This window comes from Typopeltis vanoorti, chromosome 1 (genome assembly GCF_054136105.1).
Source record: "Typopeltis vanoorti isolate ZY-2024b chromosome 1, IOZ_Tvanoo_1.0, whole genome shotgun sequence".
Taxonomy (NCBI): Eukaryota; Metazoa; Arthropoda; class Arachnida; order Uropygi; family Thelyphonidae; genus Typopeltis; species Typopeltis vanoorti.
In genome coordinates, this window is record NC_143549.1 from 109,886,885 (window position 1) to 109,903,496 (window position 16,612).

Sequence of the window (16,612 nt, forward strand, 5' to 3'; positions counted from 1 at the left end):
AAGACTTTGCAGTTGATGAAGAGTTAGTTTGTCTCATAAGTTGTTGGCAAGGTTTTTCCTCTTACAAATTTTCAACTGAAAGTGAGTTAGCTGGGCTCACATGTAGGTGACAGGTTTCCTTCTAAGAAACTCAAGGTTTTCAACTTGCAGAACAAACTGGCCAGAGCAGTGGTTAACAGTAATCAAGAGAAATGCAATCAAGATTGCATACCATGTTGCAACTGGTATATCTCAAGGCAGAAAAAGATTAGAAACCTGAAATGTAGAAAAGCATTTAAAAGCAAGGACTCAATGAGTCCTTGGACTCCCTGGAGATGTTACATAATAATAATAATAATAATAATAATAAATGTTTACTATATATCTCAAAATGTGGAGGCAAAATTTTATAGTAATTACACTGCATAATTCAAAAAGCCTGGTCAGATTTCTAATTCCAGATGACTGCAGTAGAGCTTTCATAGGAAATAAAACTGAATATGAGAATTATAGAATTTTCCTACTGAGTGTCCCAGGTGAGATTTATTCAAGAATACTTAAGAAGCAATGAAAAATTGTTCAGGAAAATCTTGGTGAAAACCAGATTCAGCCAAATTAGGGGTTGGTCCTTAAAGTAAACTTCATTTCTTTACACCCAAGATAAATAATGGCAAATGATTTTTAAGTTTTGAAGATCTGCAAAAAACATAAAATTGAGTGTCAAGAGCAAAGCTGTTCAAAACATTACAGAGGTTATGTCTTGTAAATTACTAAACTTAACACACAGGGTATACTTAAGTTATCAGTTAGCAGTTAAATTGAAAGGTATGGAAGACTTGATGTGAAATTGTCACTTACCTTGATATCAGAACCAGACACATTTAACTCAGTTCTTTAGTTTATGCAATGGTGTCCAACACCTAAGGATGAACACTATTTCTTCATGAAGGAATAAAGTTGCAAACGTGATGTCTTGTAATGTTTCAAAGACATCATCTAGATGATTTCATGTGGGGAAGAATTATTGGAAAGCTTGAGGAAGGCCTCAGAATTGCCAGAGGAGTTAGGATTCTCAGATAGGACTTGTCCAGTCTCTGTGCATTTCAAACAAATGGAATGTGTTCCAGACATTAGTTGGCTCCATTCAAGCACAGGTATGCGATACCTTGACAAACTGTGGCAAGATGTCTGTGACAAGTAGGCCTATACACTTGAAGGTCTGTAGTCTGCATCCTTTTATCCACAGCTCATCGTAGAGCATGTTTTCAGTGGTATTGTATCCATAAAAATTGGATAAGACACCAGTGGGCTAATTTACTCTTTACAGATGAGAATAATTTTAGTCTTTCCTCCAGTTCTAGATGACACTTGATCTGGCATGACAGATCTTACCATCACAAGAATGTTCTTGAAAGGGATAGATACGGCAGTGCTTGGTTCATGGTATGGGGAGGCATTATGCTTAGTGGATGCACCAAACTACAAACAAGTGCTGGACTGATGAATAATTTAATTGTTCTGTGGTGCTTTAGGCAAAGAATTGATTTTTAGGTATGACAATGTCACACACATTGTACACGAGCAGTGGAGATTCTTCTGGAGACAAAAGATATTAATTGAATTGAGTGTCCAGCATGCTCCCCCAGATCTTAACCCCATAGAACATGTTTGAGACATGATCATCATCATTGTTTATTTAAATTTTTTACAATTATAAATAGGGAAACAAATCAAAACAAATTAGTCTGTGTATGTAAACTGAGATTGGACGTGGAGGTTCTTATGACGTGAAGGAAAGCCAGTCTTCTCTGTCGTATGTTAATTGACAGATCTCTAATGCAGAGAGTTTGGAGGAAATGGGGAGAATGCTTCTAATGTATATCAGTATTGAGTTCTGTGTCTGTCTCTTTTTGTTTTCCCATATGTAGGAGGCATAAAGGACTAGAGCATCAAAAGGTGCAGAGGGTGGGTGTCTGAGTTGGTGGCCAAGCCATTTTATTTGGTTACTTTGAACAGTGCTGACTAAGAGGATCTTGCTGGGTTTCTTCTAATATAGTAGAATTGGGAATGTGGTCTTGCCAGGAGTAGTCCAAGATATTTCTTAAACAAGTAGTTCCAAAGCTGTTTATAATATTGGTTGCTGCTTTTGTTGAGATGTTCCAGGTCTGGCAGCCGTATAGAAAGATTGACTGACTGGCTGGTGCACTTGTAAAGACAAATCTTCGGCTTCTTTGAGATGAGGCTCGACTTCTATACTTTTCAAGAGTTCTATGGAACTGGAGTGTTTTTTTGTTTTCTTGTCTTAATGTCTGTTAAAGAATCTGAAATGTGTGATCCTAAGTACAGTGATACCTCGGCTAACGAAGATTTTTTGCTATTTTTCGGACTCAGCTAACGAATGTTTTAGTGGATGCGTATGCTAACATAAAGCAGCAAACATGAATGGTCGGGCCATTCCAGGAGTTTATCTTTTCCATCTGTATGTGTGACAAAGAAATGAGCTGACTGGTTGTTTACGTTCGAGACAGCGAGAAGTGAGACGCCTCATACCAGTGTCAGTATGGTGCACGCTCCATGTGGCTGTGAATGCGAGAGATAAGTGTGATAGCATTTATTCTTCCAAAGTTTATTCTTGGAGTCTCAGCAATAAACTTTCAGGAAAGCATTGATTCAGCTGGAGAGAGTCTTGTGGCAAAGTTGTTTGGAAGGATAAAAAAATCTGAACTTCATACAGGACTCAATGGCAGTGAAACTGCCTAGTGAGTAATTCAGCAAGTACTCTGAAAGAAGACTAAAAATAGTTGAACAAAATCATGGTAATATAGAAGGTAATTATTATTATTATTATACAGGCATCTCCATGAAGTCCTAAGACTCATCGCAGGAGATCCAGTCTATCCACACAATCTATCATAGCTCTTCTTGAATAGATTAACAGACAAAGCACTCACATCTGACTCTGGCAACATAGTAGCCCCCCCCCCCCCAGTATATATATTATATCATATCCATTAGGATATAACATTAAATCAACATTAAATTTTTGAACTCTCCTTGTATGCAAGTATGAATTTGCTGGTTTGTAATAATTTTCAGTGATTTTCACAGGCTTGAAAGCAATCAAAGATTTGTCAAATGTTTGTATATATTTTTTATAAATATATACAACTTTTTTTTAATAATGCATGTTTACTTTCAGATGTACAACCAAAGTCAGTGCAGAAAACTTAGTATTTTTCGTGCTATCAAAAATGGATCAGTTTTCCAGAATAATTTATATTTAAATAATCCTCGCATGGTTCCAAAGAACATAGTTCCATCATGTCACAAAATGTTCTTTGCTGTTAGTGCTTATCAACCACGGGCAAAGTTTAAAAATAGGACTGTGTCTACATTAGATAAATTTGGTAAGTTTAATGAAAATATAGTGTTTTTATATAATGCTCCAAGCATTTAAATGAAGATTTTTTATATTAAATAAAAAAAGTTTTCATTAAAAAAAACAAACTAACATGTATAGTAAGCTATTCAAGTAAGTTCTAACGTATATTTCATATTCACATTACTTTTGAATTAGAATGAAATAAACTTGAATTTATTAACTGTTGGTGTTTCACTAGATTCACATCAGCATCCCCAGATCACTGAAGTCATATCAAAAACATATTGCACTACAACTTAGTAAATAGTTGGAAACAATTCAAAATTATAATAGGGAGGGGAAAAAAGCAAGAAGAACTAAGCCCTAGAATGTCTAGGACTATAGATATACAGTAAACCCTTGCTGTTATGACCTAATTGGTTCCTGGAAAGCTGTTGTTAAGCAAGCCATCATAATTCAGACCTTAATTTACCGTAGGCTTGGTTGTCATAAATTGAGCTTTTGTTCCTGGAAATATGGGTTGAACTATATTACTACACTGAAATCGTAATCAAAGTAAAATATGCCCCTTAAATAATGAAATAATAAAGAAACATTTATTTATCCTTTCTTTTAGTGTTACACAGTGATCAGCACTCATCACTACAACTGTGTTATAAATAATTATTTTACTTTCCCGACGTTTCGACTTTCATATAAAGGTCATCATCTGGAGTATACGCATATCTGTATAGAGACAAGCTAAATTACATTTCACACAGTATGCTGAAGAGACAAAAATCATTGTCTCTCTTTCTTCAGTATAGTGTGTGAAATGTAATTTAGCTTGTATATCATACATGTGTGTGTGTGTGTGTGTGTGTGTGTGTGTGTGTGTGTGTGTGTGTGTGTGTGTGTGTGTTTTCCAGATGATGACCTTCATGTCTGGAGTGTAATCTCCAGACATGAAGGTCAAAACGTTGGGAAATTAAAATAATTATTTGATATTCAATTTGATAGATATGATTATTAGCGTGTGCATGGTGCCGATAAGAAGGAATAAAATGGTGTCCAGATCGCCATCTTTGTCCAAAAATTTTAATATAAAGGATTTTATTCAGTGTACCATTTGTGAAATGTATGCTTTGAGGAGAGCGGTTGGAGTCTGGTTAGACAATGATAGTGGAGTGAATGTGTGCAGAAAGTGTAAGAAATGTGAGAATTTAAAGTGTGTTTCAGGTCGTGAGAGCGATATTGTTGTGGAAAGTGAGAATGTAGAAAATAGCGATATGCGAGGTAGTACCAGATAGCTCTGAGAATGAAGGTAAAAATACAGAACAAATGAATGAATTAATGGATAGTAAAAATGATGAGACAGATGCAGTGAGTGAGATCGCACGGTTACGCTGAGCGATACATAGAGCAAATCGGCAGCTGGAGCATTGGCAAAAATGTTTACTGAGCATACCAACTAATAAATTGCAAAAGTATGATAAGAAAAATAAGAGTATGATAGTGAGTGTAAACAAAATGAAAGACCAAGTGTTGTACAGAGATTCTTTAGTAAGAGGTGTGATAGATGAGAGTTTGACAAAATCGTACCAACCTGGTGTGAATGTTAAGGATGTAAGTGAGTCAATTAGAATGCAAAAACAGAGGGTGAAAGAATTGATAGCAGTAGCAAGAACGAATGATTTGAAAGGAGACAAAATGGCTATGAGAGAGAGGATTTGAAGGAATTACTTGAGGTAGCAAAAGAGAAGAGTGAGAGAGTTAGGATGGTGAGTCTGTTGCCATGGTATGACAGTGAAGAGTATAGAAGGAGGGCCAAAATTGCTGACTTCATGCACGGATTATGCACGAGGAGTGGTGTGGAATTTGTGGATGTGTGAAGTGAGTTCAATGGGCGAAAGAATTTATATAAGATGGATGGTTTACATTTGAATGGATTTGGTGTACGGAGACTTGAAAAGGTGTTGTTGAATGAAGTGGATGTGCAGAATCAGGGAAACTAGTTATTGAGGTGGGGGTAGATATGCAGACTTTAAGGAGACAGTTGAGTGTATGAATGTGTGTAATATGCCTGAGCAAGTATGAAGGACAACAAATCAGAATAGGATAGTTAGTATAAGGCATCAAAATAGGGATGGGACAAATAGGCTTCTGCAATTCATGTATACTAATGCCAGAAGTATTAGGAACAAGAAGGAAGAATTTTTGGCCTTGGTTATTGGCATTAGTGAAACATGACTGACAGAAGATGATATAGCTAGTTGGATTGAATGTGAGGGGTAGGGTATGGTGTGTTCAGGAGTGACAGGGAGAATAAAATGGGGGGAGAAGAGTGTTGTTGATGATAACTGATGAGCTGCAGCCTATGAGAATAGAAGTCGAACTGCAGGATAGAGAAAAGAGCACATTTGTGGCTATTTGGTGTGAGATTGAGACTAGCAGAACAAAATATACAGTTGGGTGCTGCTATAGACCAGGTGATGGAATAGATGGTGGAGATAGTATGCATAAGCAAATAGAAGAAATGAGTGGAAGGAGGGTAATTATTATGGAAGATTTCAACTATGGTAACATTGATTGGAAGGAGGAGAGGACATATGGGAGGAAGGAATTGGATTTTATTCAATTATTAAGGGATAACTATCTGCGACAGCATGTAATGGAAAATACTCGTGGTCAGAGAGTGCTTGACCTAGAAATTGTATCTGAGAATTTGCCTGTAATGAATATGACCAAGTTGCCACTTATTGGTGAGGGTGATCATAGGGTCTTGACTTGGAAGGTATGCTAAAGGCATGGAATTTACAATAAGACAGGGTACATATAGAATTATCAGGTTGGTAAGTATGACAAGCTTAGGAGTTTGATTGGTTCAGTGTCATGGCATGTAAAACTACAAGAGCTGGATGTTGATAGTGCATGGGAGGCAGATAAGAAGTGTTTGCAGGAGGCAATGGCTGATTGTATACCTAGAGTACAAATAAATCAAGTATAGGTTAAATGGTTGAATAACACCATTAAGCTTGAGCTGCAAAAAAAAGAAACAACTGTGGAGGGAATTTAAGAGAAAGGTGACCGGCAGGCACATGAATGGTATAAAGCACAGGCCAGAAGGGTAATGAGTGTGGTAAGAAAAGAAAAAGCGGATTATGAAAGAACATTAGCCATGCAGGCTAAAGAGAATCCCAAACAGTTTTTTCAATATGTTGCAAGTAATAGAAAAAATATATATGGCAGAATGATTTTAAGAATGCCGATGGTAGGGAGGTAACCAAATCAGTTGATATAGTGGAATTACTGAGTGAACACTTTGCAAGAGTATATCATCCAGGTGGTGACATTGCTGGAATGAATGAACCAAAAGCTTATACAGGAATTGTGGTGAATGAAGTGGAGGTGAATAGTCTATTACAAAACCTCGATGTCAATACATCTGTGGGATTGGATGGTATACCAGCTCATGCCGTACATGAAGCGGCCAAAGAATTGTCAGTGCCCTTGACCATTTTGTTTAATTTGAGTCTCAGGTCTGGGTTAGTCCTGAGGGGGAGCGGGAAAGAGGGGAAAATAGTTCCACTGCATAAAGGAGGATCCAAGACTGCTGTTGTAAATTACTGACCGATCAGCATATCAGGAATTGTTGTCAAGGTCTTGGAGAAAATAGTCAAGAGGAAAATACAGGATTGGATATATGAAAATGGGATACCGTATTGGAGACAGTATGGTTTTGTGAAGGGTAGATCATGCCTCAGTAACTTGCTCACATTTTATAATACAGCGATTGCTGAACTGGATAAGGGTAATTGGTTTACAGTGATTCTGCTGGACCTTGCTAGGGCCTTTGACAGGATACCACATGGAATTCTAATCAGTAAACTGCAGCATATGGGGATGGATATAGGGTTGGTGAGATGGATAGGAGGGTGGTTGATGGAGAGATATCAGAGAGTGGTTTATTCAAGAGTATACAGTCCAAAAGATGGCCTGTGACTAGTGGTGTGCCGCAGGGTTCTGTTCTTGGACCACTACTGTTCAATTTGTTCATTAACAATATAGGAAAGGATCAGAGAGGAAGCATTCATTTGTTTGCTGATCATGCAAAGTTAGGTAGAGCAATAGTGAGTGCACAGGATGTCAAAATTTTGCAGAATGATTTGGATAGTTTGGAGGACTGGGCTAAGGAGAATGGATGTCAATTTAATGTGGTAAAGTGTAAGGTTATGCATTTTGGAGTGAAAAGATTAGCAGCAGTATATCACGTTGGTGGAACCATACTCCAGGAGATTGACAAGGCCAGGGATTTGGGAGTGTTGGTGAATAGGGAGTTGAAGTTTAGGGGACACATCGCAAAAGTGGCTAAATCAGTCCATGAAATCACTTGGTTGCTGAAAAATACTTTAACAAGCAGAGACAAACAGGTTATTGTTCTTCTGTATCGAGCCTTGATAAAACCCTATCTAGACTACTGTGCCCAGTTATGGGTGCCAGGGTTTCTTCGTGATGGGGAGGATGTGGAGAGGATCCAGAGAGGAGTGACCAAGATGATAGCAGGTCTATGGAATGAGCCTTATGAGAACAGGTTGAAGATTTGTGGGTTGCAAAAATTGGTTGATAGGCAGAAAAGGGATGATATGATTGAGACATTCAAATTACTGAAGGGTTTCTAGAAGATTAATTCAAACGATATTTTTGAGAATAGGACTGGTGGTGGGAGGACTAGGGGCCATACGTGGAAGCTGAGCAAGAGTGTGGTTAGCAAGGGTGTTAGAGCTAGGTTGTTTACTTGCTAGAGTCTGTTGTGGGTGCCATAACTGTGAATGAGTTCAAGGCGAGGTATGATAGATACTGTGTGAATGTCGAATAGTTTTTCTTGACACGATGTTAGGACCTCCCTCGATGAGTCTATCGACTCCTTGGAGTTGCCCGTAATAATAATAATTATTATTATTATTATTATTTATTTTAATAATTGTAACACAGTTGTAGATCCATAATTTGTGTAAAATGAAACATTTACTTAATTATGACAAAATAAAAATATTGTTACTGGATTTACTGTTTTAGTCTTATTAAAATTTAAAAAAAAATCAAGATGTAATTTCTTCTGAACTCGATCATTCCTGACTGTGGCTAAGATCTTTACGCTCAGTTAAAAATTTGAATTGTCACTTTCCAAATTTCTTAGAGCAATTTTTAAAACAGCCTCTTAGTCTTATTTCTAATGTAAACTTATTGGTAGTATTCGTTTCTTCATAGTATATTTTATATATATATGTGTGTGTGTGTGTGTGTATATATATATATATATATATATATATATTTTTTTTTTTTTTTTTTTTTTTCAAATTCACTTTGCCTCTTTCTGGTCATTTATGACTGTTCAAATATGCACTATACTGTAAATGATTATAAATTAGAGTGATAATAGATGCATTGTGACAATTTGCTGCAGCTTGCTACAGTTTAACAGTTTGCAGGTGTTCTAATTCCCCTTCATACCTGTGAAGTTATTTGTACACAACGATTCATTGTTTTAATACAAATACATATACAATATTTTATTACATTAAAACTTAGTTATTAGATAAAAAGTAAACCATGTTGTTTTCTTATTAAAATTTATTCATATTAAGTTTTATTCTTTAGTTGTACTCTATAGTCTCAATCATTCGACAACCCATTGCAGAAGGATATGCATCCCAATTTCCTTGGTTCTGTGGCCTGCTATTTGATATATTCATATAGAATTTATGCTCGTTGTAAAATTAGAGGCATTGTATAAGCAGGGCTCTACTTCCTTTCCTTTAGTGTTACACAGTGATCAGCATTCATTTCAGACAAATTATGGAGACTTCAACCAAGTTGAAAATAATTACTTTATTTTGAAGACCCTCATAAGATCATTAAGCATGCCAGAGTTAAATTTACTTGCTGCTAATTACAGAACTTTACTAAATAACAACAGTTGATATCTTACATGCTCCATGCGTTTGATGTATCCATTCTTCTGTATTTGTAAAAAATACAATTCGTTCGATTCATTCCTTCACGAACAGTTTAAGTTGTTTTGTATCTCTTTTATACACCCTGAAGAAGCCAGACAGCTAAGTAGGCGAAACTTGTTGGTATTTTTTACTTAGTATCAATTGCTAAAAATCCTTCGACCAATATACAACCCAGTTTATGTTCATTTCTTGCAATAATTACTTTAATTTTCTGATGTTTCGACCTTCATGTTAAGGTCATCACCTGGAGTATATACATATACTCTATCTATCAATAATTGTCCGGACATGTTAGCAATTGATACAGTATGTTCAACTTTGGCTTTGATCTCCTTCCTGCACCCTTTGAGGGAGACTTTCCACCAGTGTGCAGTAGATATCAGGTGGAATTTGTCTCCATGTCTTCATCAAAGCAGCATTGAGTTCAGCAACAGATTGAGGATGTGCTACTCTGGAACTCATTCGCCGCTCCAATTCGTCCCATAGGTGTTTGATGGAGTTGAGGTCAAGACTCTGTACAGGCCAGGGCAGTCAATTTAACACCCATTTCTTCATACCATCCATTACAGTTTCAGCTTTGTGGCATGGGACATTGTTGTCTTGATAGTAATACGGGTCCTTTCCTTAAAAACTCCAGAGTGTAGGCAATACCTGATTAATGAGAATATCAAGGTATTGAGCTATCTTCGTGGAATCACAGACAATGACCAGTGATCCCAATCCAAACCAGCTGAATGCACCCCATGCCATTACTCTTCGACCACCAAAGTTACCACAGTGTGTTGTACTGTGGGTAGAATACACAGTGGTAACAAGAATTCAGCAAACTGCCTCTACACCCACACACTGCCATCAGACTGGAAACAGGTGAATCTTGATTCATTGCTCCAGAATACCATTTTCCACTGGTCAATTGTCCAGTTCATATGCTCTTTGCACCAGGCCAAATGAGCTGCCTTGTTCAGTTTGTGTGCTGCTGCTCTTCTGTGGAAACCCAGTAAATAGAGTTCTTTTTTTATACTATTAGTGCTCACCATGGTGTTACGGCATTCATCACAGATAGTCTGTGCCAATTGTAGCCGGTTTTCGTGTGTCACCCATTTTAGCACTGGGTGTTTTCCTACGCTAGTGATACCAGAACATCTGCATTTGTTGATCACATAGCTTTCCATTGATTTTGGATACTCCAGTTGAGTGGCAATGCCACATATGGACATGCCACCAATGTGACAGCCCACAATGACACCTCTCTTGAAGTCAATGAGTTCATGTTGTGTTGCCATACCACTTTTATTCAACTGCTACAATGAAGTTGTTGGAAGTTTTTCCACTTGGTTATACTATAAATTAAAGATACAAAAGAAATTATATACTTGGTTTAATCCTTTATCCAATTGTAAGCAAACAAAGTTTGTACCTGAAGTATATTGAGGACAGGGCAACTCATATAAAGAAGCTAATGACTTCACATCACTTGCCTTAGTATCCTGTATTACTTCAACCTTAGTATCATCTCTGGGTTTGGCTCCCACTGATGAGACCTCAATAAAGGTCGAAACTGGTCTGGGTAGTGATCCTTCCCATAATGCATAGCATTATATGTGTCTGCAAGGAGATGTTTTGCATTATGGGATACTAAGGCAAGTAATGTGAAGTCATTAGATTCTTTATACAAGTTGCCCCAGTCCTGAAAATAGTTCAGGTGCAAACTTGTTTGCTTAAACTTGGATAAAGAATTAAACCAAGTATATAATTTCTTGGTATCTGTAATTTATGCTATAATGAAATGATGCTTTCTACTATCGGTACACCAGTTTTTTTTTATTTTTTTATTAACAAACCTGGAATGTTCCATAACTTGAAATAAGAGGGGTGTGCAGACAATTATTGGTAGATAGTGTATATACAGAGACAAGTTTTTTTTTTTTTTTTTCACTAGAGGTCAGGCCAGCAGAATAACAGTTGATCAAATCATTATCTCTTCGGCATACTGTTTGAAATGTGATGTTGCTTGTTTCTGTGTGTGTGTGTGTGTGTGTACTCCAGATGATGACCTTAATATGAAGGTCGAAATGTCAATAAATGAATGTAATTATTTCTAACACGGTTGTAGTCTCCATAATCTGTCTAAAATGAAAGCTCTACCATTAGTTTCTACAAAGTTATGGGACATGCAGATATAAACAAAAAAAATGTATATTTCCAAGTCTTCTGTAATTAGGAACCAGTTCAAGTGATTTCCAGGATGACAAACATATTTAGACTATATTAAGTGTAAAAAGTCAAATGTAAAAACCTGAAAAATCTCCACTAGTTTCATGTACACTGTAGTGCACTTCTTCAAGGGATGACAAAAAAAAAAGAGGTATTTACTGTATACAAAATGACTGTAAAGGAATCAGCGATTATAATTTTCCTGAACTTAATTGTTGAAGTATTTAATCGTTGATTCCTTTATGGCTATCTTGTAACATTTACAGTCAGCTTGCATCATTCCAAGATTATGGAATGATGCAAGTGAATTATGTACCGAACATTTTTGGTGAATAAAGACCATACTTGATATAAGACAATTCACTTATTTTTTATTTACATCAAATGGAAGTACATGACATTTTAGAAACTTTTTTAAATTTCCTAATAAGATTTTTGAGCCCCCATAGCTTAGTTGGTATAGGCGAGCTCTTTATTCAGAAAAACCTGGGTTCAATGCCTGCCCATGATGTGAGGAACCTTTATCTGGTCTCTTTCAACTAAAGGTGAGTTAGCTGGTCTCATACAGAGACTCCCAGAAACTCTGGTTTTTCATCCCTCATAACCGGCAAACAGGTCTCATGAACACACATGGATATTTGGTTCTGACATATAAATCTGTCTCAATCAGTTAGTCCTGCATTGCATATGCTGCATGAGCAGTACATTTTATAGACACTCAGTTTTTTTAAAAGGAAGATGGGAAGAGGTGAAAGCTTCAGAGGATAAAAATTTTTTGATCCTGTATAGAGGGATGAAGGCTACTTTTATTTTTTGTTGTCTAAAGTATATCTGATATATTGCATGTTACATATCAGGAAAGTCACTTCTTCTCATAGTTTTGGTATTATTGGAAGTTTTCTTAAGAGTCTGTTATAGGATGTTCTTCTTTTTTTTTATCAATTTTGAGATAAAATAAGGCTGAGATGATTAAGTTTTTGATTTCTCTTTTCTGTGCTAGAGATTGTTTGTCCTATCCCAGAGAATTTTTAATTACTCCTATTTTTTTGTGTGGTAGTGGGATGTAACAAGACGGTATCTTCTAGTATGTATTGATTTTCTGTGTACATTTATTTTGTTTGGGCATCTCCATGAGGATATCTATTTCCTTCAGGTAAAAAACAATTTGAATCTCAAATAAAAAATACAAAAAAGTGAATGATTATAAAAAATTTTTGACTCACCCACAGTATTGAGATACTACGGGCTTACAGCCTTTTGTTGGTGGGAGACACACGCACACAAATGTTTGAAGTTTATACAAGAGTGTAAGTTGATTAGGTAACTTATGAATTCTTTTAGTTTTTCTATGGATCCTGGGCCAAATGAATAAGATGTCAATATAGCAGAGCCACATTTTTGATTTTAAATGGTAGTTATCCAGGGTTGATTTTTCAAAGGACTCTGTGAATAAGTTGGATAGAAGACAAGAAAGTGATGAGCCCATTGCTAATCTTTCCATTTGTAATATTTTACTTTATACTGAAAAAATCATTGTGCATGCAATGTGTGAACAATGCAATTTTTTCTGGTTGCAGTAGCTCTTGTAACAGCTATTGTAACTATACAAGCCATTCAGGAGCTCTTGTATGGGTTGCATCCTGAAAATCTAATAAATTGTTTGTCTGCTTCGAAACTATGTTTATGAAGCAGACAAACAAACTAATATTGCCTAATGGATACATGTAACCAAATACACCATATCATAGTCACTAAAAGTTGTAATAAACTGAATGAAATAGACAAGAGAAAAATATAATGAGATATTGAATTAAACAAAAACTGAAATAGAAACAACAGGAATAGAGTGCAAATATTGAAAACATTTTGAATCATGGCATCAAATATGGTATAACAAATTTTATAATTAGCAGAAGAAAACTCAGAGTAGGAAGATGAATCACCATTAAATGGAGAGTAGTATTCTTTTTTTCATATTTTTTTTTCCAATTTCTCCAGTGGATCCTATGAGTAGTATTCAAAGCAAGACCAGACTGACATACTACTCATAGTATCCAATTAGTTCAGTAATCCATCTACTATTTGTGCTACTCAGACATAAAAAAGAGCACCTAGTATACTAGTAAAATAATCAGACAATAACAATAGTTTTATGTGAATAGAATGATAAAATCTAGAAATGTTTTATAAATAACCAAAGCAAATTCTTCTATGAAATTAGAATCCAATAAATCACTTCATTTGAAAGCAGTAATAATTAACACTAGTAATGAACAGACATTAGCTACTGGTGATGAAATAGAAAACAGAAGTTGGGATATAGTATTTTAACTAAATCCTAAACTATAGTGAACTAGCTGAGACTTTGAACAGAAAATTTATCATACTTGTCATTTAGAAATACTTTAGTCATTATTAGATGAAGTAGAAGAATGTATAAAGTAACTCAGGAACAGCAAAGCCAAGATTACTGATGGAATAGCCATATTCATCAGATATGGTTTCTCACTCAGAATGGAAAGAATCACTAATCATACCAATATATAAAAAATGAAATAATTGCAAAATTTACAAAGAAATATCACCTCTGTCCATTAGCTACAGAATTTTCTCTAAGATAATGCTAAATAATATTATATGCAAAGATTAGAATCTTACCATTTGCTGTGTAAACTACGGGTGAATGTCTAGCATATTTCTGAAGAGCTGGTATTTGTGAATATTAAATGAACTTGGAATATCTCATAATGTAATAAATGTAATCAAAAATCAGTGCTGACAGTCGAGTCTTGTACTAGCTGATGAAATAACATCTAAACCTTTCCCTATATCAATCCCTACAAGGGACTGTAAGGTCTGTTGCAAATAAATGCCACGTGGGAACTTGAGTCAAGAGTAAAGTATGTTGTTGATATTCTTTTTCAAGAGCTGCTGTAGTCTTTGAGGAATACTTTGTTGGAAAGAAAGCTCCACAGACCCGAGGTAGATAGAATGAAAGATATGTGTGTTTAGTAGTTGATTAGGATGTTCGAAGTTTAATGGAGTATGAACAGCACTGAGAAAGGATCAAAAACTATTATTTTCTGATGTTTCATCTCAGTCACAGAGACATCTTTAGAGAGTACAAATGAACTTGAAATGTGCACACACACACACACACACACACACACACACACACACACACACACACACACACACCACAGTACTAAATAAAACATATGGATATAACACTAGAATTCTATCTAGGTGGGTGTCCCCTCTCTGTGGACATCTGTTGGAGACCCCAGTTGTAAACTGGCTATAATTGGAGTGGGATTTTTTTTTTCCCTCCAGTGAATCCTATGCATAGTATCCAATGCAAGGTCAGCAAGACAAGACAGATATATTACTCATATGATCTACTTGGGGGGGGGGGGGGGACCACCATGCTCCATCACATCATATTTAGAAAAGAAAGACTGTTTTTAGAATCTGCAGTTGTTCTCAGAAATCAACCTAATTTAAATAAATATGGATGTGAGAAACTCCAAAAATATGGGAGACATTAATCCCCTCAGATCTCTCAATTTACAATTGAGGCCTCCTACAAACACCCACAGAGGGGTGTCTCACCTAGATAAAACTCTAGTGTTATATCCATGTTTCATTTAGTATTTTGGTGCCTGTGTGTGTGTGTGTGTGCGTGCGTGCGCACGCATGCATCCCTGAAGATATCTCTCTGATTGAAACGAAATATTGGAAGAATTAAATCAGGTCAACCCAAGAATAATGTCATTTTTAGCATTAGGTTTTGAAAGGATATAAAAGATAAATCACTTGCTAATTTAATCAAGTGTATATATTCTTCCTCGAAATCAATAATTCTCTTCTAACATCGTGAAAGCTTCATAATGCCATTTCTATAGTATTCAGGAGTCTTCGAAGCAAAGAAGTCGCATAGGCTCAATTTTAGTACCATTAATGTATCATATTGTTTTTCATTAATGAAATGTTGGAAACTTTGAAATAAGTCATAATCTGAAGGTTCAAGATCAGGAGAATACAGAAGATGTGGAAGCTTTTCCAAGCTGAGTTCCTCAATCTTGATAAAGATGATTCTTGCACTATGTGGGCTTGCTTGTCATGGTGAAAAATAACACCCTTTTGATTGATCAGAGAACACCTCTTTTCTTTCAATTTTTCATTAAATCGATCAAGTTGTTCACAGTATACTTCTGCTGTGATTGTTTGGTTTTGTGGCAAGAGTTCAAAGTGTATAATACCAGCCATTTCTCACCAAATGCTTAACAAAACCTTCTGAGGGTGAAGTTTAGCCTATTCCCCTGAATGAACCCACTGCCTTCAGTGCTTAACATTCTTATGAAGTATCCACTTTTCATCACTGGTGACTACATGACTCAAAAACAGAGATTGAACCTCTTGAGAATGAAGAACAGTGCAGATGTTGATGCGCTTTCTCTCTTCAATTGTTGTTGTTTGTCAGTTCGTGAGGCACCCACTTGCTGAGCTTAGACACTATTCCAAGAGTTCTTGCAAATGGCAATGGATGGTTGACGATGATGAATTCAGATCTTTTGCTTAATCTTCAGCTGTTTTGCACTAAATCTTCAATAGTTGCATCGGCATTTCTTGCAATAGCGGCTTCCAGTATCATTATTGAGAGAGAGAAATAGGGCCCCCAGAGTAAGAGGAGTCTTTCAAGCTAAAGTCACCTTGTCGAAATTTGGAGAACCAACCAAAAGAGATGGCTTGCATATGTTCAAAGAATGGCTGTGGAGATAATAGCTAAACAAGCATTCAAGATCCATTATGATTGAAGGTAACCTAGAGAAAAACTACATTGATGATGGAAAGATAAAATTTAAAAAGATGGGAAAGATGACTGAAATGGTACAGCTAGATTGGATTGGAAGATTGGATTTGCAGCAAAGAATTTCATAAGTTCAGTAAGCTAGCAGAAGAAGAAGAAAGCATTATAAAAGGTCTAATGGTTCTGTTAATAAATCTTGTCTTTTTTAGTAAAATGTGAGCTATTTTTTAC

At 36.0% G+C, this 16,612-nt stretch overlaps 1 protein-coding gene across 1 annotated transcript in view; it reads left to right on the top strand.

The window, feature by feature from the left end:
• Fancm (FA complementation group M) overlaps nt 1-16,612 on the top strand; it is a 389,753-nt gene that overhangs the window by 131,010 nt on the left and 242,131 nt on the right. The window contains exon 10 of the mRNA XM_090395633.1: nt 3,179-3,386. Coding sequence (XP_090251759.1) covers nt 3,179-3,386 — 208 coding nt within the window. The remainder of the gene's footprint in view (nt 1-3,178; nt 3,387-16,612) is intronic.